This window comes from Phoxinus phoxinus, assembly GCF_949152265.1.
Source record: "Phoxinus phoxinus genome assembly, chromosome: 20".
In the NCBI taxonomy this organism is placed as follows: domain Eukaryota; kingdom Metazoa; phylum Chordata; class Actinopteri; order Cypriniformes; family Leuciscidae; genus Phoxinus; species Phoxinus phoxinus.
Genome location: NC_136895.1, coordinates 24,581,671 through 24,608,560, shown reverse-complemented (window position 1 = coordinate 24,608,560; position 26,890 = coordinate 24,581,671). Strand labels below are relative to the sequence as shown.

General features: G+C 37.4%; 3 protein-coding genes across 4 annotated transcripts in view; all 3 read right to left on the bottom strand.

Moving 5' to 3' along the window:
- The window catches only part of gpd1b (glycerol-3-phosphate dehydrogenase 1b), a 154,677-nt gene that overhangs the window by 80,626 nt on the left and 47,161 nt on the right, over positions 1-26,890 (bottom strand). The gene's annotated exons all lie outside the window — the stretch shown is intronic.
- LOC306988153 (uncharacterized protein) lies at positions 83-13,223 on the bottom strand. 2 transcript variants are annotated; one of them, XM_079592929.1, is made up of 8 exons: positions 13,067-13,223; positions 12,152-12,505; positions 8,315-8,656; positions 7,504-7,833; positions 4,402-4,527; positions 4,244-4,269; positions 1,505-1,617; positions 89-1,405 (listed from the first exon to the last, which is right to left on the bottom strand). In XM_079592929.1, the coding sequence occupies exons 1-7, from the start codon at positions 13,113-13,115 to the stop codon at positions 1,513-1,515; spliced, it is 1,332 nt and encodes a 443-aa protein (XP_079449055.1). In that variant the 5' UTR covers positions 13,116-13,223; the 3' UTR covers positions 89-1,405; positions 1,505-1,512. The 2 variants fall into 2 exon arrangements, with proteins under 2 accessions (XP_079449054.1, XP_079449055.1); XM_079592928.1 differs by having other exon boundaries at positions 83-1,617.
- The window catches only part of LOC306988763 (uncharacterized protein), a gene marked incomplete at its 3' end in the record, with an annotated part of 40,414 nt that continues 30,748 nt past the window's right edge, over positions 17,225-26,890 (bottom strand). The window contains exons 9-12 of the mRNA XM_079593912.1: positions 25,938-26,264; positions 25,577-25,696; positions 25,430-25,455; positions 17,225-17,512 (exon numbers count right to left, since the gene is read on the bottom strand). Coding sequence (XP_079450038.1) covers positions 17,225-17,512; positions 25,430-25,455; positions 25,577-25,696; positions 25,938-26,264 — 761 coding nt within the window. The remainder of the gene's footprint in view (positions 17,513-25,429; positions 25,456-25,576; positions 25,697-25,937; positions 26,265-26,890) is intronic.

Sequence of the window (26,890 nt, the reverse complement as noted above, 5' to 3'; positions counted from 1 at the left end):
ATTAGGCCTATATAAAAATGTGTACAAAGTAACTACATATAGTTGCGGTTGTTTGTTAATTGTATAAAAATAAGAGTAGGCTAATCATAAAAAAGTGCTTTTATTTTCTTCAAGTAGGCTACAGATTTCACAACTGCTGTATACATATTGTCAAAGACAGTATGACTGAATTTACACAAATAAAGCAGTTTAAGAGCTTGATTCTTAATACTGTGTTTGGAAAACACTTCTGAATCCTGTAGCAAACGTCTCAAGAGTATTATACATATGCATGCATATTATAATACATATATGATAAATGCATATTGCTGTTTTAATAGTAAACACACGTCAAAGTGCTTAATTGACATCAAAAGTGATTCCTGCTGAAACCACCAGTTTAGTGTAACATTAATGTTAGGAATAACATCATACCGGTGTTTTCATCAGGGATGTTCCTCTAACATAGCAAATATAAAATAGTTAATATGTAAGATTAGCAGTATCATTACAAACTCAAGAGCAGCTGTAAGTCAAACAACAAACATGTATGAAGAGCGCTTGTCGTTCTGTATGACATTTCTTGGCCAAAATGTATATCTTAATAAAGGAATAGCAAGACATACGATACTGATTTTAGTTCAATAAATAAGAAGTTTATATTGTGTTTTTTTCGACTATATGTTTTGCTCAGTTTTACCAACAAAGACAAAGCAGAATTGTTCATCTCGAGCAACACAGCGGCGTTTCATTTCTCAATCCGCATTTTCTAAAGAATCGGGTGAACCAATGATTCAATGCATCATTCATAAAGAGAGCCATTTACTTCACCCCTGAATGATTCAGCCGTTTAAACGAATCAAATGAATTAAGGAATGAATGGCTTAATCATTAAGACATTTACCACCATCTTCTGGCAATTTTAGTTTCTTATTTACAGTATAATTTTATTTTAAAAAAAATGTTTTCCATATCACCCATATTTCTTTCTGAAGCTACTTTTTTTGTAATATCTATTTGATCCTTTACACAAAATTGACTTAAAATATATTTTGAGGGAATTTCTTACATCAATTAATAAAAAAAATTGTAATCGCTTGACAGCCCTTATTTAGTCATAAATGCAGACAAAAAAAAACGGTCAGATCCTGCAGGGTAAATCCCTGTTATTAATGATTACAGAAACAGAAATGCAGAAAAGAAACTGTTCCTGTCTGAATCACTTTATTATTTTTAATAAATAAAAATGCTAAAGTGACATACTGGGAATCCTCAAGCATTCTTTTGTTCTACTGCAGGCGAGTTGTCTCTTTGTATTGCTATTACTCTGTCTTTCAGGAAGCAATGTTTACATAATTTAAAACATATGTATTCTACTTTTTAAAAAATATTTAAATGACTTGAAATTTAATTTTGGAATTGGAATTAGTTGAAATTGGCGTTGAGGTGAAATCTGGATGGCGCTAATACTGAAATCTTGGTATCATGAAACTATTTCTCTGTGAGTTAAAAGTCTCAACATAATAAATGGTGTTACATTAGCGTTTCAGTCTCAGTCTGATTAGATGAAGATTCATTGATAGTCTTTATCAATAGAGTGTCATTCCTATCAGGTGACGAGTCTTCAACACCATCCACCTGTAAGAAAAAAAAAACTGATGATAAATAAATACTGCATAAATACGGAATGCATGATTATAAATTTAACCAAATTGATTTAAAAAAAAAAAAAATTAATTAACCAAACGTCTTAAATGTGGGATGTTTTGCTTAACTTTTACTAAATGTGTGATTTTCTCTTTTAAAAATAAAATCGCAAAAAAAAATTGTTTTTAAATTCAATTGTATAATTTTTTTTACCTGTGAAGATCTGCTCCCATGGTGATTAAAAAATAAATATTTAATTTCGTTCATTTGCCCAAATAATCTTTAAGCTATATTGTCACGGGTAGTTTTTAGGCTTGTTTGAGATGCGCCTTGCCTCGCCTGAATTGTAGTCGAGAGTAGGCGGCTGCAGTGAGGGGAGGAGTGAAAAAAGCGCAGGCAAGCCGGACAGTTCTCTCTTCTCTCAGTGGATCTGACACCTGTGAGATCAAAGATGGATATCGCGGGATTCACGCTTGTGCACAGTGTTGCTAATAAACTGGATGTAATTTAAGTTCTGTTGCTTTTATATGAAAATAAATATAATGAACAAGACACCCAAAGCACTTATTCAATCCCACTCCAAATACGTGTTTATCAATATATTTTTTTTCTTTAATACAGACATGTTTCTATATTTAAAAAAAAAAAAATATCATAATCACATAATCCATATAGAGATCGCACTGTCAGAGAGTTTGGGAATATTCACACATAATTTATACACATAAAACATGATATCAGAGTTTTAAAATCAAACATTTTAAAAGAGAACAATACATCATGGTTGTTTAAACCAATGAGCATCAAGCTGTGTCGTCAGCAAGTCGTTTCCCATCATGCTTTTGATCCCCGCAGTCGGTGGAGAGCAACTGCGCGCGACTGCAGAATCCGACAGGTGTGCCTTGCGCTCGCGAGAGTTTTTTGACCTACGTCGGCATGACATCAGAGCCAGGCGGACCGCACTCGGACACTTTTCTAACCGGCATGCATCTTGCGCTGATCACCGGTGATCGGTTCTGCGCAGATTTTGCTCATCTCAAACAAGCCTTTTGTTTCATGTCTCATGTCACGGTCTTGTCATGTGATTCTCTGGCCCTCATGTGATCCTGCCATGTGTTCTATGTTGTAATGTTGTCATTGGTTCATTGTGTCATTGTGCAGGTGTGTCTTGTTCAGTCATTAGTCTTCTGTGTATTTAAGCCCTCATAATTACCATGTGTCTTGGTCGAGTATTATTTCTCTGTAACCACTGTTGGTGAGTGTTACAGCCATGTTCATGTTTTGGTTCTGAGTCTCATGCCTTTGTTTTATGTTTGAGCTTGTTTTGTGTGAATAAACTGCAGTTGGGTTCTACAAAGCTATTAGCTATTAAGGTTAAACGTATTTGGGTTGCTGTCCGGTCACCGTGATTTTGCCAAGTAAGACGTGTTCCTGGATCATAATATTTAGTTGATCCTGGAACAACATTCCTTTCCCAAAATGTAGTCCTTACCCTAGCTCTACCCCTAAACCTACCCATAACTTTTCCCTAATATCAGAGGGAAATGATAGGTGAATAACACTGATGTCGAAGCACCTTACTCTGGTTCTAAGCCTAAACTTGACATAAACTGTAAACTTGTCCCTCAAATCTGATTGGTTGATCTGAAAGTTGTTCCAGGATCAACAAAGATGTTGATCCAGGAACTTGTGGTACTTGGTGAAAAGCAGCTTCAACTTGAGCTTAGATATACCTGCCTAAAAAGAGTGAATTAGAATAGACCGCAAGACAGCAAGCTGGAAAAGACACAGTCAAAAATAGTGGCAGTCGTTTCCATGGAAAATTCAGTTTAAAGTATGGTAGACCCCCCAAAAGCAGTAAGGAGAATGAGCGGAGGTGTGGAACAATAGTACCGGTAGTAGGGGAGCTGTAGGAGAATTTCAGCTGCTTTACTATGAGACAAGACTTGCTGTTGCGTTTATCAACTTGGAGTAATGAGCGAGAGTCACTACTGCGGCAGTGGCCGTCGGGAGTTTCTCCTGCCTGAGCTGAAGGTGGACCACATCGTCCACATTATCCAGACCCTCATTTGTTATACTTGACGAATATAACTTTGACCACTGAATAAAAAATCCATTTAATGTATGATCATTCGGGTCTGTAGCCTAATCAAGGAGATGAGTCCACAGACAAAAATCCATGTACCGCATTATTTGGCCGTAGGGGCATACATTGGGTATGGCATCCCATTCCTATTGCGGGATTAACAGATTTATGTAACATACAATTTCTATTGTTAAATAAAACCAAAAATGATCTGTTTTAAAGCTATCTGGATATTAGTGCCATGCGAGTTCAATGGCGCTGCCAATGTGTTTATTTATTACAACGTGATTTGCATTGTGTGTCTTGTAGCTAATCACTGAGATTACTGTTGAAAATAAATGACCAATCAGAGGTGTTTAAATTACCGGGAGTGATAATAATAATAATCCTAATAAACTAAACAGTACGAACAGTCCTCTTGAAGAGTCCGTTATTATTGGTGTTTCTGTCCACTGATTATTTACTTAAACCACATAAAACAAATAAACATTTTGAAAATTCACAGATGTTTTTATTTGCTCCATATCTCACCTGATCACTGCACTTCATTCCACTGCCTGTTTGAACAATACCAAACTCAATTAAACACATTATTGCGAAAAAAAAAAAAAAAAAAAAAAATCATATCTTTTAAAGACTTTTAAATCTTTAAAAAATTTTCATCTTGTTATCATAAATGTAATGCTCACCTTTTCTTCTTTCTTGGAGCTTCCAATAGTAAATCACAGCAGCAGCCAAAGCCACGATCAGCAGAACAAAAACAGCAACAACACCAGCAGCAACATATAATCCTACTAGAAACTCTGAAGAAAGACCTGAATAAGGAATATGGAGTTATTAGAGATCATCAGATAACCGATCCAATATTTACCAATATTTCTAGATGATATTTACATTGTTCTACTTTGGTCATTATTTGCCTGATATTGATTTTGAACAGCATGTGTTTGTGGTGACAAATATCTGTCACATGATGTGAATGTGATGATGATCTCAATATATCACAACAGGCCACAAAAAAAAAAAAAAATTACTGGGTCGATATCAAACTTCATGGGAAAACACAGTGGATATAGCCACACATGCAGTCTTTACTGGTAAATTACCGGTAAGAGATTAAATTGTTACCCCCCTCATTGAAGTCAGTACCTGATTGCCTAATCCTAACCCCACCCCTAATACTAACCCCTCCCCCACAACGAATCCTAAACCTACCAATACTAGGGGGGCAATAATTTGTCCGGGTTCAGAATTCGGCACAACACCGGCAATTTACGTTAAAGTACGGTAGGCTAAGTTGTAACATTCCCAGTGAACTACGGTATGTGTCTGAACGCGGAACGAAGATTAGCCTACCGGCATGATCACGTACAACGTCAGAACGAGCTGACATAAGAAGTCTGCTTTGGACCAATCATAAAGTTCTTATGGAGATGACGTGATTACTCAGCGCTGTTTACAGTAAGCTTTTTAATCGTTTTTCTATTTAAATATGCGCAAGATGATCATATGACTGTTGCGCCACGTCTCGCAGCTTTTTCAACCTTTGAGACTGATGCCTGGTTCGTGGACGAATCGTTCTTTTGAAACGGTTCTTTAAGTGAGTATATGTTACTCCAGTAACTCCAACAGTTCACTAAACTGATACTTCACGAGTTCACACTTACAAATAAATCAGATGGAATAAATGGTATGCATATTTGGCGTGCTGTCCGAGGAGAGGGCTCCGGGCTCGGTATTCGGCCCGAACCCAGAGTACTCCCCCCGTATTGCTGGTTTAGGAAGTAACCAGGCGAGTGTGAGGAGACGGGGTGGTGGAGGGATGCTGAAAAACTGTCGTGGAACGTTGGTGAGTCAAATGAGTATGTATATAGGTCTCCACTCATGCTGATTGGATAGAAATGTTGATTACTGATTGTTGACAGCTGGTTGGAATGATGTGATAATTGGATCAATTATTTGAACGTGCTCCTCCCGAACTTTGTTTATAAAACATCATATGTTGTGCTGAGAGAATGATGTGCACGAACAGTTGATACTGCGCACGTGTGTACTACCGTAACCGAACGTACAGGTAGCCTACAGCGGCTCTCGAATCGCCAGTGCAGAACCGAGAACTGTTTCTTTCGGACACGTTCGACATACTGAGAACCGATGGGCTGATGTGATGAGCTGTGCATGTGTGCGGGACGAAATGTATGTTTCTTAAAGGTGCTCTAGTGATGTTGGGTGACGTCACTTCTTGTTGTTGTTCGAAGTATTGTCAAACAAAACGGAGGCTAGCTCGACCCTCCCTCCTCCTCATCCCATCCCCTCCCCCTCCCTTCTGGGCTAACCCGCCAAACCCCCACCCGTAAATCATTCTCATCAGTTATTGGCGGGAACACTGATGTTTCGTGGTTCATGCTGGGCCAGTTTGTTTTTGTTGCCGTTTGTGGAGCCTGGGCTGTCTACAGAGACCCCGTTTTCCCCCCCAGTGTGTTCAGGGGACAGGCAGCTAGCAGATAGTGAGGAGATGTTTGCTGTATGTGACAACAAATGTTTTGGTCTAAAAAACATGTGACATCGCTTAGAGCACCTTTAAGTATTTTGTTGAATATCAGGCTAAGTGTAACAAAATAAAACATGTTGGAAACATGTTTATCACATACTGTATTATCACTATATTATTAATAAAGATTGGAAACACCATGAATGGATTGTAAAACATTTTCAGGAACAACTCATTTAATTTCTAAGTAAGTTGATATAAATGTTTGACATAAACTCTTGCCAAGGTTTTAAGGGTGCAAAGGAAATATTTATAATGTGTTAATCAAAAGAGTAGAAACGTATTTATAGAGACATGCTTCGACTTTATAGTTTTGTCGACTGTATGCTAGGCTATATTCAGATTGCAGCAGTTCTCAGCTCAGCACACTTACACTAGACCTGACCTACTGCAACAGCGTTTCTCGAGTCAAGAACTTGTTGCAGCAGTTCTCGAATCACCAGTACAGAACCGCGATGAGCGAGAGACTGCATGCGTGATAGCACCATCTGAACCAAACTTTCTTTCGCACAACAAGTGATTCTGTGCTGATACATGAGCACGGGTGAACCGAGGACTTGAATGAGGGGGCGAATTAGGCGAAATTTATTTAGTAACAAATAAAATAAAATTGATGAAGACAATTCACTTGTCTTTTATTACTAAATATGATAATTTTATTCACTTGACATGTAAAAAATCCACCTGTACTGGGTTATTTTGCTAAAAGTACATGTAAGAAACGTATCCAAGATGATTATGACAATAATTACTATTATACTATTATAACTGAGGTTATGATTACAAATGACTTTATTTTAATATATTTTTATTCGCCGAGATGATAGAATTGACGTCATTATGTGAGGACGTAAAATAACTGGTGAACCGTTCCGGTTCGCGGACTTCCCACCATCAGCGTTGCTGCTCTGCAGTTGGATACTATTATGTGTGTCTCGTCCCCTTATGCCTGTCACAATTTTTTTTTGTCAAATTGAACCGATAGTGAAACTAAAGCACTTCTCCTTACAATTGACAATTGGCACGGCGTTTAAAGATCACTTCCGATGACTGACATTACAGAATTTAGCCTACCTGATGTGTGAATGGTCTCTTACCAGTAAAAAGCTAGAACGCCATTGCTTGTGTGAACAACAGTAGGCCTATTGGTGTATTTAGGCTACTTTGTATAGCCTAGTCATTCTAGCAATTTTGGGATTGGTTTGTGAAAGGGGCTAATCAATGAGTAAATGATACTTACTAGTGACAGAAACACTAAAGCTCCTAAAGATAATGAATCTGCTGCCAAAACAACGGTTTCTGATCTTCACTGTATAAAGTCCAGAGTCTTCAGTTCTGGTGTGTGTGATGGTCAGAGATCCAGTCTGATGGTCCAGCTTCAGTCTGTCTCTGAATCTCTCATCACACTGAACATCTGTACAGATCTTACTCGGATCAATGCGAGTGTCATCATTAAAATACCACATCATCAAATTACATGGGCAGTTTGTTTCACGAGGATCTAAAGTAACAGATTCTCCCTCCTTCACTGACTTTCTCTTCATTTCATCTCGTTCAGCAGCAGAAACACCTGAAACACACACCAACAGATGCTGGAGGATCTTTTGCTGAAAATAATCAACTGTACAACATGCTATATAGAAAAGATTAGCATGACCTTTCTCCACTTTCTGTCTGAAAAGCTACTTTTTTTTTTTACATCAAATCCTCTGCACTTTGTATTCCTGGTTAAATAATAATAATAATAATAATAAAAAAACATTGAATATGAAATAATAGATGCATTTACATTGATGAAAAAAGGTGCTCAGCTGTTATTATGAGTAATGGTCATCTTCACCAAAACAAAATGTTATGCTAGTAAAATGTAATGTTAGTTAACTAAATGAACATACTGAACTAAATTTATAGATAAAGCTAACTCAATTTTAAATCTAGTAAATTCATTTTCCGAAGAAATTATCTATATAGTGTGCAAATAAATGGTTAAAACAGCATTAATGATACATTTTAAATGTATATAAGACTTGCTTTTAAACACAATGACTCACCATGAACAGCAACACCAAAGCTTTGTCTGCTCCAGTCGCTGTCGCTGGTGTTGTCGATTTCTTTTAGATAATAAAGTCCAGAGTCTGTGTTTCTGGTGTCTGTGATGGTCAGAGATCCAGTCTGATGATCCAGCTTCAGTCTGTCTCTGAATCTCTCATTACTATCATCACACTGAACATCTGTACAGAGGAAACTGAGATCTCCACTGATTTCAGCGATGGGAGTGGCATTAAAAAACCAATGAAGTTTATTTTGGTTTGTTTTAACACCAGTGTTTAGAGTGACTGAATCTTCCTCCATCACAGAGACTGACTCTTCATCAATACTGACACCGAGAAAACCTGAAGAAGCAGTGAACAGTTAATCATAGGCCAAACAAAAGGAAAGTGCTGTGGCATTTTTTTTTTGTCTGCAGATAATAAAGATTGTGAGTAGAGAAACATGTCTGGATTCCTAATGTTACCGAGGCGAGGGAGCGACGACGACCGCGACTGAGCCACAGCAACGACCTCACGTGATGTCAGAGTGGGTACAGAGGGCAAGATGTGGCGACCGAGGGCGGAGTGGCTGAGCGGGCCGTAGACGAAGAGGTCAAGGGCCGAAACGCAGGTGTGGCGAGCCCACTGACCGAGGGAGCCCGGCGAGGCCGAATGGCCGAATGTCCACGCTGGAGCCGAGGGTGGAAGGAGCGTAGACGAGGGAGTCAGGGAGACGGGTCGAGGAGAAGTGACGTCCGCCGAGTATAGCGTTGGGAATCGAATAGCCTGCTTGAGGTCAGGAATCAGATACTTAAAATTATTTTTATGATCGATTTCTTTGTGAGCATTTCAATAGGACTTTTAACAATTCAAGCACGAGAAGATGTGTGCGGGTGCGGCACACGCATCCAAAACGCGCTCAAAGAAAATGTGATTTTAAACCATTCAAGCGCCAGATGACCCACGCACTGTTTTCAGTGCTGCACACACGTCCAAAACGTCCGCACAGAAAAGCTGATTTTAATGTAATCGTAAACCATTCAACTGTTTCCGGTGCTTCTTAAAGGGGTGGTAAAATGACATTTTCACAAGAAGTAAAATAAATATCTGATGTCCCCAGAGTGTGTGTGTGAAGTTTTAGCACAAAATACCCCACAGATATTTTTATATAGAATGTTAAAGTTTTCACTTTCTGAGGGTTTGCAAAAACGCACCGTTTTGTGTCTGGCCCTTCAAATGCAAATGAGCTGCTGCAGAGGGCGGGGTTTCAAGAGCTCAGTGTGTTAGCAGCTGCGATTACCTCACGCAGACACACACTAAAATGACAGAAACTGTTCTGCCTTTAATGTTAAAACGAAGTCAGACAAAGATGGAGAGACTCAAGAAGAAGTGACAACATGTAGAATGCAACAGGACGTCTCTGAAAGGTTAGTTGATGAATTTATGTTGCTGATGTGCATCTACGCATGCGTCGCGACTGAGCGCGTTGTTTGTGTTTGGAGCTCCGTCGAATTGATTCATAAATCCTTGATTTTCTTCTTAACACTCATTTTTAAACAAGCATTTTCCATTTTTCCAGCGTGTGAACATATCTCCGATACTACTCTTTATAAAAAACAATCGGATTGCTTTGATATCGCTAGTTATATCCAACTTTCCGAACTTCCGTTACTATCTTTAACGTTAGCACGCTAGCATTGCGCGCGTGGTCTCGCCTATATATTCTTCGTCTTATTTACACTCGTATCACTGAAAGGATACGGGTTCTATCCATGATTTCAGTCCTAAATTAGTAGTGATATTGGTAGTATCACTGCTAATTTATTGTTCATCTGTTATAATGGCGAATATATCGGATGTGTGTCTACCTCTGAGTGCAGGTGAGGACACGTTTGAGCTGCATTCGGTGCGGCTGGAGCTGGAGTCCGTGGAGAAGCAAATCCGTGATCTGCTGGGGAGGCAGGCCGAGCTGCGAGACCGACGATCAGCGCTTGAACTCGACAGTCGACTACTGTGGACTTCGACCGAAAACAGGAAGTAAATACAGGTATGTGCGCTTGTTGAATTAACATCATTTTTATTAATATCTTTCACATCTAATGCAGTCAGATTCACCGTGTTCACTCAGAAGGAATCACTCAACATGGCTGGGCACTTGTAATGACACATCAATGATGTTAAAGGAGAGCTAAATTTTTAGTAAATTTGGAGTGCTGTCAATACAGAGAACAACGAAAAAAATCGGTGTTGCCTACACCGTGTTATCCTCTTTTTAAAATTTGCACCCTATTGACTTGAATGGGGCAAGTTTTAAACCTGCTTTTATCCTCTTAACATCCTTGATGTGTCATTACAAGTGCCCAGCCATGTTGAGTGATTCCTTCAGAGTGAACACGGTGAATCTGACTGCAGTAGATGTGAAAGATATTAATAAAAATTATGTTAATTCAACAAGCGCACATACCTGTATTTACTTCCTTTTTTCAGTCGAAGTCCACAGTAGTCGACTGTCGAGTTTACGCGCGTGATCATAGGTAACTAAGATGATTTTTTTTTTTTACAAATATCCATCAGAGCTGATATTCTCAAAACACCACACAGCACCGTCTTCGGCTGACAGTCTGAGTGTCCACTGTTGCTTAGTTACCTATGATCACGCGCGTGAACGCGACAATCGACTACTGTGGATTTCGGCCCGAAAACAGGAAGTAAATACAGGTATGTGCGCTTATTACACACTAACTAAAGTTAGAAAAGTGAAATCATACTTTACCACCCTTTTAAAACATTTATTACAATGGTATCATTGTTCAGTTGTTGCCATTGCTTATTTTTTAATTGTTCTTTTTGAATTACTTTTAGTGTTTACTTTACATTAGTTAGGCTAGTTGTTTTTCTGTGGTAGCCTTTGCATGTGTTCTAGCCTGTTGATTTTGTTCATGATATTCTGCTACAATTAAATGTTTTGCAATAAGAATAAATGTGACTGATATCTATTTTTTATATTTTTTTCTTCCTTATTGGAATCTAAATTAGGAACCGATAAGAATCGGAATCGATAAGCGGAATTGGAATCGGAATTGGAATCGGAATTGGAATCGGAATTGTTAAAATTCAAACGATACCCAACCCTACCGCCGAGGTCGTAGGCAGAGTTGTGGACTCCACACACACATGAACATAATGTTGAAATCAAATGAAGAACTATGACAACTGTCAAGGGGCGGGAAAACACAAACAAAGTCCATATGCGGTGTGACACCTTGAAATCTATTTATTGTGGCCTGCAAGAAGACCATAACTTGAGACTGGATTAGAAGATGTTACTCCAAACTGTAAACAATGCTGTGGGATAACAGAAGTACTTTTTACAGTGGAAAAACTAATCAATATAACAAAATATATAAAAAAAAAACACTTGGGAAAAATGGTTTAAATTCACAGAACAATAACATACTGACAGTGTCAGTCAGTTACAAAACCAATAACTTTGGCTGTTCTTATTAGTTGCTTACTGTATGTTATTAGTTTATAGTACGTGAACGAATATAAAATGTCGCTACACAAATATCACTAAACACATTAATGACGTGATTTACATGTACAAGAACTAAGCAAGCCAAATTGCCTTGGCTTTTGGCTTGCTTAATTTGGGACATTTAAATTAATATTCAACAATATTGATCTGCCTTACTTAAGGTGGACAATGATGCTATTTTATTCTAGAAACAAACTTTGTTGTATTATTTTCATGTTATCACTGTGAAGCTGCTTTGATACAATCTGTATTGTAAAAAGCGCTATATAAATAAAGGTGACTTGACTTGATAAGACTTTCTTTTAAACATCATGACTCACCATGAACAGCAACAATGAAGATATTTTTACTGAAGCTGTCGCTGAAGATCTCTACTTTATAAACTCCAGAGTCTGTGCTTCTGGTGTCCATGATGGTCAGAGATCCAGTCTGATGATCCAGCTTCAGTCTGTCTCTGAATCTCTCATTGCTATCATCACACTGAACATCTGTACAGATATGTCTGAGATATCCACTGATTATAGCTATGTGAATGCCATCAAATCTCCATTTCACATCTACAGGACTTCTTATAATCTCTTCGTGTAGGTCTATTTCAATATCAGTGTTTAGAGTGACTGAATCTCCCTCTTTCACAAACACTGGCACTCCAACTATGTTAAAACAGAGAAAACCTGGAGAAGAAATAAACAGTTTTTTTTTAAATGTGAAATAAATATATCAAATATACAGAAAAGGGTTTGCAAATGTTTTTTTTTACAGATTATGAGTAGATAAATATGTCTGGATTCATCAAACAAACATAGGCTACATGATTCTCGTGGATGATCATGACCCTTTCCACATAATAATATTCCAGAAAGTTGTGCTATTTTCCACCATTTACTTTTTCTACAAAATATTTTTATTTTTAGTGCTAGGCCTATAGCAGTTTGAATTTCCGGAATAAATAACAAGTCTACTTTCATGTACATTTGTATTCATTTTGCAGAAGCATTTATCCAAAGCGACTCGCATTGTATTTACATTTGATCAGTTTATATTGATGAACAGCTTTTAGATGAAAGGTTTTAATATCAATCACTATCAAGGTCGCCGGTCATTTGTATCGTCTGAAGCAAGTCGACCAAAATACAAATAATATATAAATTTCGTCGAATATTATAAAGTGACCAGAGCTGAAATTAATTAATCGTTGACATGATGAGTTGTTGTAATATATAGAAATGTCTTACCTTGCACAATGAAACACAACAACAAGAGCAGAGTCAAGACACGCTTCATTTTCACTTTTTCCCCCCTAATAGATGAATGCAGATTCGGTGAGTTGCTCTGTTTTTATCTCCTTTAAGGCGACCCCGTTGTTCCGCTATAATTACAGTGGAAGTAATAGCCTATTTTGGGAGAGTCCCTGCTCCCAGTGATGACGTAGTGCCACAAAATGATTTATCCCGTAAACTAATATACGTTTATAGTAGGCTATACAAGTCTTGTTTTTGTTTTAGGCCTACTACTCTGAATACTCTGATGCATTTAACCAATGCGTATTAACTGATACATATTAGATATTAACTGATATATGTATTTATGATTTATGATATTGTTAATGAGGCTCTTGTTTGACAGTTAGTTTCCCAGCATTTTATCTGAACCAGCCCGATCTCATGAAAGTGCGTATCTATGAATGTCACGAATGTTATTTCTCGTGCCATTTATAGCCTACGTCAAAAATAGTTTTTGCGTGCATGAAACGCAGTTTTCGCGTGGATATGACACGCATGGCGTGTTTATGGCGTGTAATATACGCACGCCCTCTTATGCACGCAAAAACTAATTTTGGCGTAGGCCTAAATGGCACGAGAAATACTTTCACGAGATCGTGCACCCATTCCAACAGTGAATATCTGTATCTTCTGAAGGTCAGTATAGCCTAGCCTACTAAATTTAAAAAGTAGCCAACTTTAGGCTAAATAAAATAATAGAAATGCATCATCCTGTTAAAATGCCTAAGGGCTCTTATAAGCCTTAAAACATTAAATATAATGAAACAATAACTCACTGAACCCAAAATAAGACGTAGGCCTACTTTTTTTTACACCAATGTCTGTTTATTTTCTCATATTTTTCAGCTCTCCTGCTTCTCGAAATCTTTCATCATCAGTGTAATTGTGTCATAATGTCTGATCTTTTGTTGCTCTGTTTGATTTATAGCTTATCACGGAAACTTTCATTAGTCACTGTGCTCTTTTGACTGCCAGTCACTGCTTGTTTTATTCCTTTTAAGGCATCGTCATACAGCTAAGTTAAGGTTGGCAAAAATTCTGTGTGAAGATTTAATGCAGGATAAATTCTCTAGTGTCCAAAACAGAAAACCAGCTTTCCAAAAATAGCGCTAGTTTTCGTGATGGGTTCAATAGATTCTGCTGTTCTCACAGAGGAACCGCTCGAGGACCAGTAGGCTAATAATAAACAAAATAAGACACATTCCCAAAACTAAGACTGACCTTTCACATCTGGAATACCAGTAGGGACTTGATAAGATTCTAACAACAAATCAAAACTGTTGGATATAAGATCTGTTCTGCAGTGCAGTTGAGATTAGTCCAGTTTGTCGCCACACTGTAAAGTTCAAAATAAAAAAATAAACAATGGTAATTTGCATCAGGGAAACAAGTATGTTACAAAAGATAAAAGTAGCCTACTGTCGAATTAAAAAAAGATGATCTGTAAAAAACAATAACAGCAACAGTAATTTCACGAGACACGATGCAGTATATCTTTTCAAAATCCATATTTCACATCAAAATCCATCTTCACATTTATTATCTTCCAGGATGTTTTTTTTTTGTTTGTTTTTGCTATTTTATTTTATTTGTTTTTTAGCACGTTTTGTATCAGTGGTTCACCATATCATCCAGAATATCAACTAAAATGTTCTATTTTTAGTTCATCACATGCATGTAAATGTACTTATATCTCATTATTAAATATTAAGTATTATATGTATTGCTTGTTTTCTTGTCAATGTTCTCTGCTGGACATGTGGACAAATGTATCACAAATTCAAATTTATTTATAAAGCACTGAATAAAACAACACAGTTGACCATAGTGCTACAAGCGCTACAAACAGTGAGCAGAGAAGAAACAAGTAAAAGAAAATGTATATCCATAACTAAATAGGTAGTATAAACATCATAAAACATTCAACAACATTGTCATAACGTGTCCCGTGAAGGTCAAGGGGAGGTGGTAGATAGGCTCAGGACTCAGACATCATCCAAAGAGGATTTTTATTAAATGGCAGTGGATAAGAAGGGGTGAACATATTCACAGTGATGTCTCAAATAAAAATAAAAATTACAAAATTAAACAAAAATAAATATACACTTAACTCAGTGCAAACTTTGATGTATCAACCAAAGGAAAAACAAATTGCTACAGGCAGCATAATCTTCAGGAGTACATTCAGCAATATGACCCCATCTTTACCTCCCAAGGTTCAGTTTAGACTGTCTTATATAGCCTAGGACAGGCTCATTACCCTCAAGACCGTACCAACTGCAGGGGCATCAATACAAAAACCTTTGTAGCAAAATAACTTCCAAAAATAACTTCCAACAATAATTTAAATAAACTCATTCAGCAACTTAAACTACATGTAAACACCATAAGGCATTTCCCCATGCCTACATTACCAAGGGTTAAGTCCCATTCCCTATTATTAGAGATGGTTTGCCCAAACACAAGAAAAGGGAAAGCTGTGGTCCCGCCCCCTCCTTTGAGGAGTCACAGGAACAGGAAATGGTGAGTAGACAACATGTGGGGTAACAGTTTGCCATGTGGCAATAACTACAGATTTGAAATAATAAATACCAAAACGTATAACTACAAACTTGTCTCTGTGTGGTTAATGAGAAAAACAAAGGAAAACTATAGTAGACATAACATGTTGTGATGACCGCTGATATGTGCACCTATCTGCAATCAACTCAAACAGCATATCTTAAACGTATAATAAATTAATGTTATAGAATAATGAACCTAAGGGACTGCACCATAGTCAACAAACACAAAACCATAAATAACAAATGTAAAGAAACATAAGCCCATAAACAGTTTGTAATGACTTTGGCAGTGATGACGTCATCCTAGTACCCGTCATCGCAAACATATATTTATAAAAAGGAAATAAATGACACTAGCACCCTTCACACTTATCTTGATCAAACGCTATCATAAAAAAAAAATGTTTTCAGATGGCTTTTAAACTGACTGAGTGTAGGAAGGTCTCTGTACTCTATCTAAAACTTTATTTTGGCCACCATAATATAACGAGTTGCAATAGTCTAATCTGGAAGTGATAAAAGCATTAATTATTTTTTCCAGATCTTTCTGAGATAAAAAAAGGCTTAATTTTGGAAATCATCCTCAATTTAAAGAAACTCTTTCTAACGATTTAATTTATCTTATATTCTTTAAGATTTTTATATATTTTTTTTATATTCTATTTTCAGTTTCTTGCCAATGTTCTCAGATGTGGTAAAGTATTCAAACACAGCGCGAGCATCACTACGGGAACCAAAAATTGTCCGACTTCACATCTCCGTTTGCAGCTCCTTCCCGCCTGCACGTGGGAACTCTCGCCGATCGGTTACATCCAGCCGCAGCCGATGTCGAACACAGCTGATGAGAACTCATAAGCCACGTGTTCACACAAAACATGACAACATGAAAGCACACAGCTAGTGAAAAACACAAGCTGTGTGTGCTACACAGCACAAGACAAGATGTAAACACGAACCGCGTGCTACACAGAACACAACAACACACGCAGACAGAAGAGCGTAGGCTATGGTCCGAGCGAACTCGAAACCGCACGCTCACGTGACAAGACAGAGCGCACGAGAATGAGTGGAATCTCATCCTGTGCGCTTATAACAGAAAACAAACACGCGGAGCATGGATGTCTGAATCGTGAATCCCGACACCGAACCCAAAACAAACTAGACCGAGGTGCGTGCCGGGATCCAAACACCATGCCCCGTACGTGTAACAAGGCACGTAGACAAGTGAGTGTACGGCTCGAGCACGCTCGAAACCACACACTCTCACAAAGACAAGACAAAACCAGGAGTGTCAGAGCTGTCACAAAACCAAGAACTGAACTAGACCGAAGTGACAGAACCCAACTGGCGTCCCCAACGAGGGACATCAAAAAACAAGACAGGAACATGACAATACAAGACAAGACCGAAACACAACAACACACAACAAGACAGGCAGTTAAAAAATAAACAGAGACAAAGAGGGGAGCCAAGTCAGAGCTAGCGGAACATCCACCAAGTCGTAAGGAGGAACCAGGGAGGGGCGGGCGGGTTGAGCCAGGGAGGCTCAGGCAGGTTTGGGGTCCTGGCAGAGGACCAGGGTGAAACCGGAGGGACAGACGAGGGGGGCTCCAGCCAATCGAGAACCCAAGCAAACGGCCAGGCAGGACCGGAGTGAAGGACCAGACGGGCTCTGTTGGGTCTGGAGTCCCAGCTGAGAGCCAAGGCAGTGCCGGAGGGACGGACCAGGCAGGCTCTGACAGTGCAGGGAGTATTGGTGTCTTGGCAGCCGGGGCGGAGCAAGACACTTAGGTGGCTCTGGGAAGGCCTCAGAGGGCTGCTCTAGGAAGGCCTCCTGGAGCTTGGACAGTCCACTTTTAGACACGCACTTGCAAACTTCCCTAAGCACTTCCCCTCGGGGAAATGCCTGCCGCCATTTTGAAGTGCTTTCCACTTCGTGAATGGACAGACCCTCGTTCCCTCGATTATGACAAGGGAGAGAGTCTATTTCATATGTACACTTCAGGCACCTATATGCCCCACAATTAAAACAACCCAAACACACCTACATTTGGATGCTGCATTAAACAAATTATTAAAGGGGAAATTTTTTAAATAATAAATCAACTCAAAGCTGATTCCAAGTGATCAAGGGCTTAGCACGTTCCAATTCAGCCCATTGCAGTTTCTGCCAGTAGTGGCCACTCGTGCAACGTAAGCAATGACGTGCATCCGAGTGAACGAGACGGAGGGAAGTCAGCGAGTGAAGGGCATGACAATTTTGGACTGGATCGCAGCCCTGTAGTAGTGGTACTACGAACACAACATTCTCAGTAAAGATTCAACTTTTCACCCGAGAAACAGCTTTTTACAGGAAACATTAATAGTCTTTTTGTGACGGTTTCCCTGCTGACTAAATTTGATTAAATATATAAGTTAAATATATTATTTTAAAATGTTGATCCTATTGCATGTTTTTTTTCTCTTGTATGCTTGTCAATATGCTTTTCTGAATATGTTGGCAAATTTATCACAAGCTCTATTCGGTTTAAATCAGAAAATGGTCTCTCTTAAAATAGTATTGATTTTCAAATGTTATTATTACTATTTTAATAATTTATCATCTTCCTATTTCTACTGCTATTTTTTAATAGTTTGTTTTATAAAATGTTATTTTGGATTCAATGCAAGTTTTTCTGAAGCTGAAATATTTAGATTTTAGATTTTGCTTAAAATTTGCTTAGAAAATAGAATAATTACAGTAATAAATAAATATCATATGTAATAAATAAAAAAAGTGTTTCCCTTAAATTGTTACAGTTTTACCCCCTATAAAATCATAAAATGGGATCTTCAAAGAATGCAAGATAGAAAAGTGAGTATGGTACAACCAGTATGCATAGTGTACTACTGAGCTATAGTGTCCTAAAACTGGAAATTGTAAAAATGTGTACTATGAAATGCAATGTGAGTCGCTTTGGATAAAAGCCAAATGCATAAATAGATTTTCCTTTCCAAGATCAGCTTTACCATTTTATATTTACACATGAAATAAAAATGTTTTAAAATGAACTTTGAATAGATACTGCATTCATATCGAGAAACTCACAGATTCCAGCCATTATGAGGTTATCAAATCAGTTTTAATCGCACTTGTCACATGAGCATATACAAACTATTGATTACATTTAAGGCACTTATTTGGCTGACACCAAGTTGAAGAAAACAAAGAAACAAAAATATGACACTTGATTCATGTAACAAAAATTTGAAGATTATTATAAATATACATTATATTATAAAACATTAGAACACAGTGTTCTAATGTTTTATAATATAATGTATATTTATAATAATCTTCAAATTTTTGTTTTACCAGTAAAAAAAATTGTTTATTATAAATGTAAGTAAACATGTCATGTTTATTAAACATGTTAAATAAACATTCAGATGCTTAATACCAGTAAAACACTTTTTCAGAAGGCAGTAACTGTTATGTAACAAGAAATCTACCAATATGACAAGAACATATAGTTGACACTTTGCAACGGAACAGAAGGTACAAGTGTTCTAATCAGTAATGTTCCTGTCTAGTTTTTTTTTTTTCAAGATGCCAATACTTAAATAGTAAATATGTAACATGACCAGTCTCAGTAGTATAGACTTACTTGAGTGTTTGATGGACAGACAGCTGTTTTTAAAGAGGGCCTATTATGCAAAATTCACTTTTACATGATGATTTAACATAATTGTGTGTCGGCACTCAGTAGTGTGTGTGTGCACCCTATAATGGTAAAAATCCACCCAGTGCTTTTTTTAATCCCCATAAATCATAAACAGTGTCTCAGAACACAACCTTTATCAGGCATCATGCATAGACCCCTCCCTGAGGTAAAATGAACATAGTCCGCCATGTTTATCTCTGTAGCCTAGTCGTATTAAAGCTAAAGATTAAATCAAAAGCAGTGAGCGATTTTCTGTTTTTCTTTTGTTGTTTGATTGAAATGAATTGCACATACAGCAGTAGATATTTATTATGCTGCTGTCACTTTAATGCAGATCTAATATACACATGTGATTTCATTACTTACTGTTTACGTTTATGTGAACTTTATTTGACATAACCTTGTGTATTTGAAAGTTTACTCGCAATATCATGTGAAAGAGAACTTAGTTCTCACGTGACTCGCAGTCTGAAATCAAACTTCTGTGTGCGTGCTTCAGATGTGTGTGCTAAGAAAACCATATATCAGCAGTTTAGACTGATATAGCTTTACATTTTTACGTTTTTATACTCTTCTGGAAAGCGGGGCAGAGCAGCAGCTCATTTACATTTAAAGATACATGCACGGAAACAGCATGTTTTCCCTTCCACTCAAAAATGGACATTTACAACGTGGTATTACAAATGATCTGTGGGGTATTTGCTAAATCGTGTGCACTATTTAATATGTCGTTCCTGATTTATAAATCACAATATAGCAAACGGGGAACGAAATAGTAAATCGTGCGCACAATTTAGCCTACTATCTTATCCTGCATGTCATGTGCGGGGCTCCGTAATTTTGAACGGAAATTTTGCAGATACGTTCAACTGAGACCATATTACATATTGTAAAAAGGGGCATAGTAGGTTCCCTTTAAATGTTCATTTGTAGATTCGCAGTTACGTGTAACTACCCAAATATTTGAGTAACCTACACTCTAAAAATTTATTCAGGGGCTTAGTAAATATCAAAGTAATAATTAACTTTATTAACTTAATAAAATCTCTGAATATCATTTACTTGATTGTTTGAGTTGAACATACCAAAATAATGTACAAAAAATCCAACAGTTAATTTTGTCTAAAATGGGGTGCAATGGTTTACTCAATTAAAACAATGCACCCCTCCCCCCGCTCTGACGTGACGGTTGAGTGAGCGCGGGCTGTTTGAACTCTTCAGTCTCCAGAAGAACAGTTCTCCTCTTTTCTTCTCAGTTTCGCAGAATTGGTGCATTTCCTCTGTGAAATTCAGGTTTGTCTATGTTTTATTGTATCTATAAAATCATTACTGTGCTTTAAATCATTTTATTTAATGCAAAACAACATACAGAGGCGTAATGTGACACCTAAACGAGAGTCGCGCCTGTCTCTTCGCGTGATTGAAACGCCTTGCATAAAACACACGACTTTATTCCTAAATATAATATAATTAATTTTGATGATAAAATGTCCTCAGACTGTGCACTGTTTGTTTATTGGCAGGTTGTGGAGTCAATCGTGTCGAAGCATCTTTCGGCTATGAGTGAAACGCAGGACGGCGGTCTGAAGTCCGAAGTTCACCCGCAGAGCGCGAGTCAATCTCCGGAACGAGAACCAGCGCTGATACGGTGGATATTGGATAACAGACCAGTTACTCTTCAATTAGGCTACCTGAATGTTTAAATGTTTCATTTTTACTTCTAAAATGTTTGTTAAATTAATTAAATGTAGGCAATATTGTATACCTAAGGCTTACATGTTTAAACAGTGTCAAATGTCCTGTATTGCTGTAGCCTACTCATCGTCAATAAAGGCCAATCAATGTCATATGGTGGTTGTTGTATGGAATACTATTTTATAAAGGTTTAGAGGAAATAAAAAGGTTAATATGACTCATACATAAAAACAGCTAATATTACTCATAAATATTGTTTTTTAAATGTTAAATTAATTCTACTCAATTTTATTTGTTAATGTACCAGTTGCAGTTACTCAGATTTACTTTTTTTTTTAACTTGCATTTACTCAATTCATACAGTATATTTCATTGATTTCACAGCTTTAAAATTCACTAAAAAATTTTGAGTGTAAAAAAAGTATTGTTCTTTCCATTGCAGACATAGGCTATCTGAGCGTTATCCCTAGTATATTGATCTTTTGTGTTTGACCTTGGTCTGTGTACCCCGTATTGATGCCTGCCCATCTGATCTTCTGCCTTATTTACCCTGTTTGACTGCCCTGATCCTGACGTTTCTGCCTTTGACATCTCTGTTGCTGGTGGTTTAACTCTGCCTGTTGTTCTACTGTCTACAATAAAGCCGCACATCCCACTTCTGCCGACTCCCCGTTACAGTTAGGGATGGCTGACGCGAAACAGTCGTTCCGAAGCTTTGCGAGATCCCGAAGCGCAGATGATTCGAAACACTGATCCGAAGCGTGATTCAAAACACCCATGTCATGTGACTATGGCCAAACGAAGCCTCGAAGTGTTTCACTAAGTGTTTCATCAGGTGTGATCCGCCGAATCAGCGTTTGATTGACACGGTCGGAAACAGACCACACGATCGCACATCTGTATAAAAGTGAAATTAACGCATATTGACCTCGTGGGTTTTTGTGAGAGTAGTTTGATTTTGAGATAGCGGATTTTTGGTGATATAGTGACATTTATAGTGCGATTTGTTTAGTTATATTTAGGCTTACATTTAAATTTACACAACACATTGACCTAGAGACACAGAGTATACATATAGTGACACATTAATAGATACATAGATATAAATATAGACAGCTAGATTAATAGATAGATAGATACATATATAGATAGATTAAAGATAGGCTACATATATAAATACATAGATAGATTACATATTATATATCTAAATACATAGATAGATTGTAGATACATATATCTAATTACATAGATAGATTAGAGATACATATCTAGATAGATTTGGATAGATAGATTAAATGGAGGCTCCCCAGAAGAGATGCCGTACATCTGTGGTGTGGGAGCATTTCCATTTAGAAACCCCAAATAAAGTGAGATGTGTGTATTGTGATCGGCAGCTTGCCTACTGCAACAATACATCATCCATGATGCGCCATTTAAGGAGCTGCTGCCACAGTGGAAGTGAAAAAATACATCAACGATGCGTATTTGCCCAGAACTCATGATCCACTAACTTACTGGAAAGAGAGAGCAGTAATCTTTCCTCATTTGTATGTCATGGCTAAAAAAATGTCTTTGCATACCAGCAACAAGTGTCTCTTGTGAGGATTTTTTTCAAAGGCTGGAGAAATTATCTGTAAAAAAAAGAAGTAGGCTAAGTCCTTCCACAGCAGAGAAATTAATATTTTTGAATAAAAATATCTAAAAAAGTGAGACATTGTGGCTTGATTTATTTTATTAGCCGGACCGAAAATATTCATTTTGCAGGACCAAAATAACATTATGCACAGTGAGGAGCCTAGGTTACAAGCTTCACATATTAGAAAAATACAATAATAAAAAAACAACACATTTTTTTAATGGCTCGTCAAGGTTGTTTCAGATCAACACCTGCAAGTGACCACTAGGTGTCACCGTGGAGACGGGTGTCGGATTGATTCGAAGCCTCGAAACAATATGAACCATTTGGTTCAACTGTTTCATTGCTTCACGAAGCCTCGATCTGCCCATCACTAGTTACAGTACCAGGCATTGTTCTAATTAGAGATCTCAAATTACAATTTTACTAGTGACAGACAAAAACAGACAAAGAGAAAATCACTCACTGCTCTATAGGCTATGCAATGAAGACTATGCAATGATACTGTAGATAACACCTACAAACCTGAAACCTGATTTCTTTGCGCTTTTGCTTGTACTTTACTTATTGTGACATTTAAGTGTATGTTTTAAGTTTGCTGTAATAAGCATATTTCTTACAATACAAAATAGCATGGGTCTAAAAAAAAAAAACAATACAAATAACGAAAACAATACATTATTTTAGCATACATTTCTTTACGCTTTTGAAGTAACTATCCACAGTTTCACTATTAATAGCGAGATGCTTCACAGACAGATTAATTCACACACGCAATCACTCTCTCCTTAATGCATTAATTACCTCTTACTATGCTCATTTTTCTGTAACCGAATTAGAATGAGCAAAAATATGTAAGACATGTCATGACCCAGAAAAAAATAGCAATAGCACTGTGGGCAATGCCATAACATTTGCTGCACAAGGCGACCTGAGTTTGAGTTCCTGCTTCAAGGTTCGGGCTTTCTCAAGCCAACATCAACGTTTGTTTACAAACTTTAGTATCTAGTTATTATTATTAGACTAAAATTTCAAACTCAGACCTTCCAACTGTTCTTGTTTAGTGTGTTATCTCTTCTCTAACTGATCATACTTACGGTTTGTCTGAAAATTACATTTCCCAAAGACTTCGATTGACAGAAGGAGTCAGTTCCGACGAGTCAAGACTGACTCCAAACTCCAGTTTAAACACACTGAAGCTCAATCGACTCATTTAAGCTGCCTATCTTCTGTCTGTTTTATTTATTTATTTTTATGACTGTATTTGCCTTTCTCAAGCCAACCTAAAGTTTGTCTTGATTATCTTATTCTGATAAATAAATCTTACATCTGTCACGTTCTGTTAGTTTCATTTTCATGGCCTCATTGGCTGAATCCGAAATCGCCCCCTAAACCGTAATTCACTATTCTCTACATTACTCCCCTAATACTCTTCACTTGAATGAGAGAATGAAAACGAGTGAGTGAATTTGGACAGCAGTTGAGCGTACATCAGTTGTACACTCGTTATTGCAGTGCAACGTGGGATTGAATGACTCCACTCGATAACGTTTACTTGGACACCACTACAAATGGCTATACCCTCAAGTAATGCCTTATAGGGTATAGGGGGCGATTTCAGATTCAGCCTTTGCTTTCATCAGTTCCTGTTGTCCTTTGTTTAGTTTCCCGCGACTTATTAATTACTATAGAAATTCATTAATCATCACAGGTGTTTGTGAAGTTTCATCATATGCTCATCATCTCTTCACTATTAATAATACATAATGTTACAATGGAGTCTCAGTCTGAATTGTGGATGAGTGCTTTACATAATTCTCCTGTAATAAAACACAGATTCACAGAAGGTAAGATAAATAGAACAGGATTGATGATTCAGCTACACAAACACAAAAACACTTAGGACAATGAATTGTGTTTTTTATGACATTTGAGGAATGTATAAAATGTGTGTTTGTTTGTTTACAATAATTAACAATCTGTCTGCACCAGTAGCCTCGTGGGAAAACATGCCATCATGGGCGACCCGAGTTCAAGACATTTCCTGTCCCCCTCCATTTCATTTCCTGTACTCTATGCTGTCCTATCATAATGAAGTAAAGACACACACAAAAAATAAAAATAATAATAATTAACAAACTATTTTAAATGTTTCTTTGATAAACTGCATACAATTTTTTTCATCAAATATTTGCATGTCATATTGATTGACTATTAAAATGAACCCATTACAATATGTGATGCTGTATGCAACGTGACGCGTCAACAAATCCCTGACAGGAAACCGATCCCTCGTTCTATTTAAAACAAATTCCAAGCGTTCGCAACTCTCTGATTGCAAGGACAAATAGATTTTCAACTATTTCAAAATGTAGTTTTTTCCTATATGAAGTTCTGCTTAGGTGAAAAAGAACATTTATGTTAGACCCTGATCCTACACCGTGGTAGTATCAGCTTACAGTAAATACATACAATTATGATTATAATATACTGATAATTATAAAATATAAATTATTCAAATTCTATAATAATATAAAATGTATTTATGCCACTGTTCTTCATTCAAAAATACGAGAACACCACTGTCTGTAATGGTGTTTCTTTGCGATGATTTCTGAATCAAACCACATGCAAATAAAAAAAAAACATGTTGCAAACTCACAGATCTGAATCTGTTTTTTGCAGGCAGAAAGATTCAGTCTTCATAGTATCTTACCTGATAATGGTGCTTTCTTCTGCCGCCTGTTTGAACAATAACAAAACTCTGTTAAACACATTACTTCGGGTAATTGAAATAAAAATACAAATTACATTCAGACATTTTCATATTTCCTTCATTAAATCATCTGTATGTTATACTTACTGTTCCTGCTTGTTTGGCGTTTGTAATAAGAACTCACAGTCACACTAGCAGTTACAGCCACGAGCAAAACAGCAGAACATATTCCTGCTAAAGCAACTAAAGGCAGACCTGAGTCTGAATCTGGAATAATAATGATAATATCGATTTAACTCATAAATATAAGAACAGCAGCTGAAACAGAATCATAACCAGAAGAGCATGATTTTTTGGTGACAACTTGTGCATGTGAAGATGATTTTTTATATCGAGTCAAAGGTCTTTTTTTTTTTTGTCAAAGTTCATGAAAACATTTGATTTAAAATGTCAAGCTATATTCTAAAATTGCTCAAGGAAAGCCATTCAATTGACTAAATATACTCACCAGTGACAGTAACACTGAAGCTCTTAATGATGTTGAATCTGTCGTAGATGATCTTTAGATTATAATCTCCAGAGTCTGTGTTTCTGGTGTTTGTGATGATCAGAGATGCGGTTTGATTCACTTTCAGTCTGTCTCTGAATCTCACTATACACTGATCATCTGTACAGATCTTACTCTGATCTCCAGAGATTTCAGTGATGCAAGTTTCATTAAAATACCACGTCATCAAATCATTTGGTTTTTTTATTACACCAGGATCTAAAGTGACAGATTCTCCTTCCTTCACTGACTTTCTCTTCATTTCATCTTGTTTAGCAGCAGAAACTCCTGAAACACAAACCAACAGATGATTGGAGGATCTTTTGCTGAAAATAATTAACACCAAACCCAAAAGTGCTCATGCTCTTTCTTGACTGAACATTTTCCACATTTAGCTTTTTTTCTGTCAAAATCTCTGCTCTTGGAATTTCTAGTGGACTAAAAAAACGAGTATGAAATAAAGCATGCATTTAAACCAACGCATTCTCATCCTTGGGCGTCATATACTGACACTTTTGACATTTTGTCTACATCCAACGCACATGGCACCCTTTAGCGTCAATATGACACGCACAGAGCTTTGTTCGGTTATGGTTGGGTTTAGGTCTGGGGTAGGGTTAGGGTTAGACCACTAGGAGGCGCCTTCTGGCCCATATCTATCTGCGTCTCATATTGACGCTAACCCCCAATTTCCACTAGATGCGGAACGGCTGCGTTACGGCTCCGGCACGGCGGCGGAGTCAATCGGTTTCCATTAAAGTCAATGTGTGTATTTCCACTGACTGCGGAACGGCTGCGTTCCGACTCCGGCGATCTGCAGCCCTCCGGAGCAGATACGCAGAGCTTCTATTTTTGCCGGATGCCGGAGAGCTCCGCAGCACTACAGGGCAAGGTGCGCAGGACTGGAAGTCGAG

What these genes read in the sequence shown, in the direction of transcription:
- LOC306988153 (XM_079592928.1), bottom strand. Translation starts at nt 13,115, where the DNA reads ATGAAGCGTGTCTTGACTCTGCTCTTGTTGTTGTGTTTCATTGTGCAA. An exon ending in CTTTAGTGTTTCTGTCACTA is followed by an intron (nt 4,528 to 7,503) that starts GTAAGTATCATT and finishes TTCCTTATTCAG; the next exon opens with GTCTTTCTTCAGAGTTTCTA. An exon ending in GAATGAAGTGCAGTGATCAG is followed by an intron (nt 1,618 to 4,243) that starts GTGAGATATGGA and finishes TTTTTCTTACAG; the next exon opens with GTGGATGGTGTTGAAGACTC.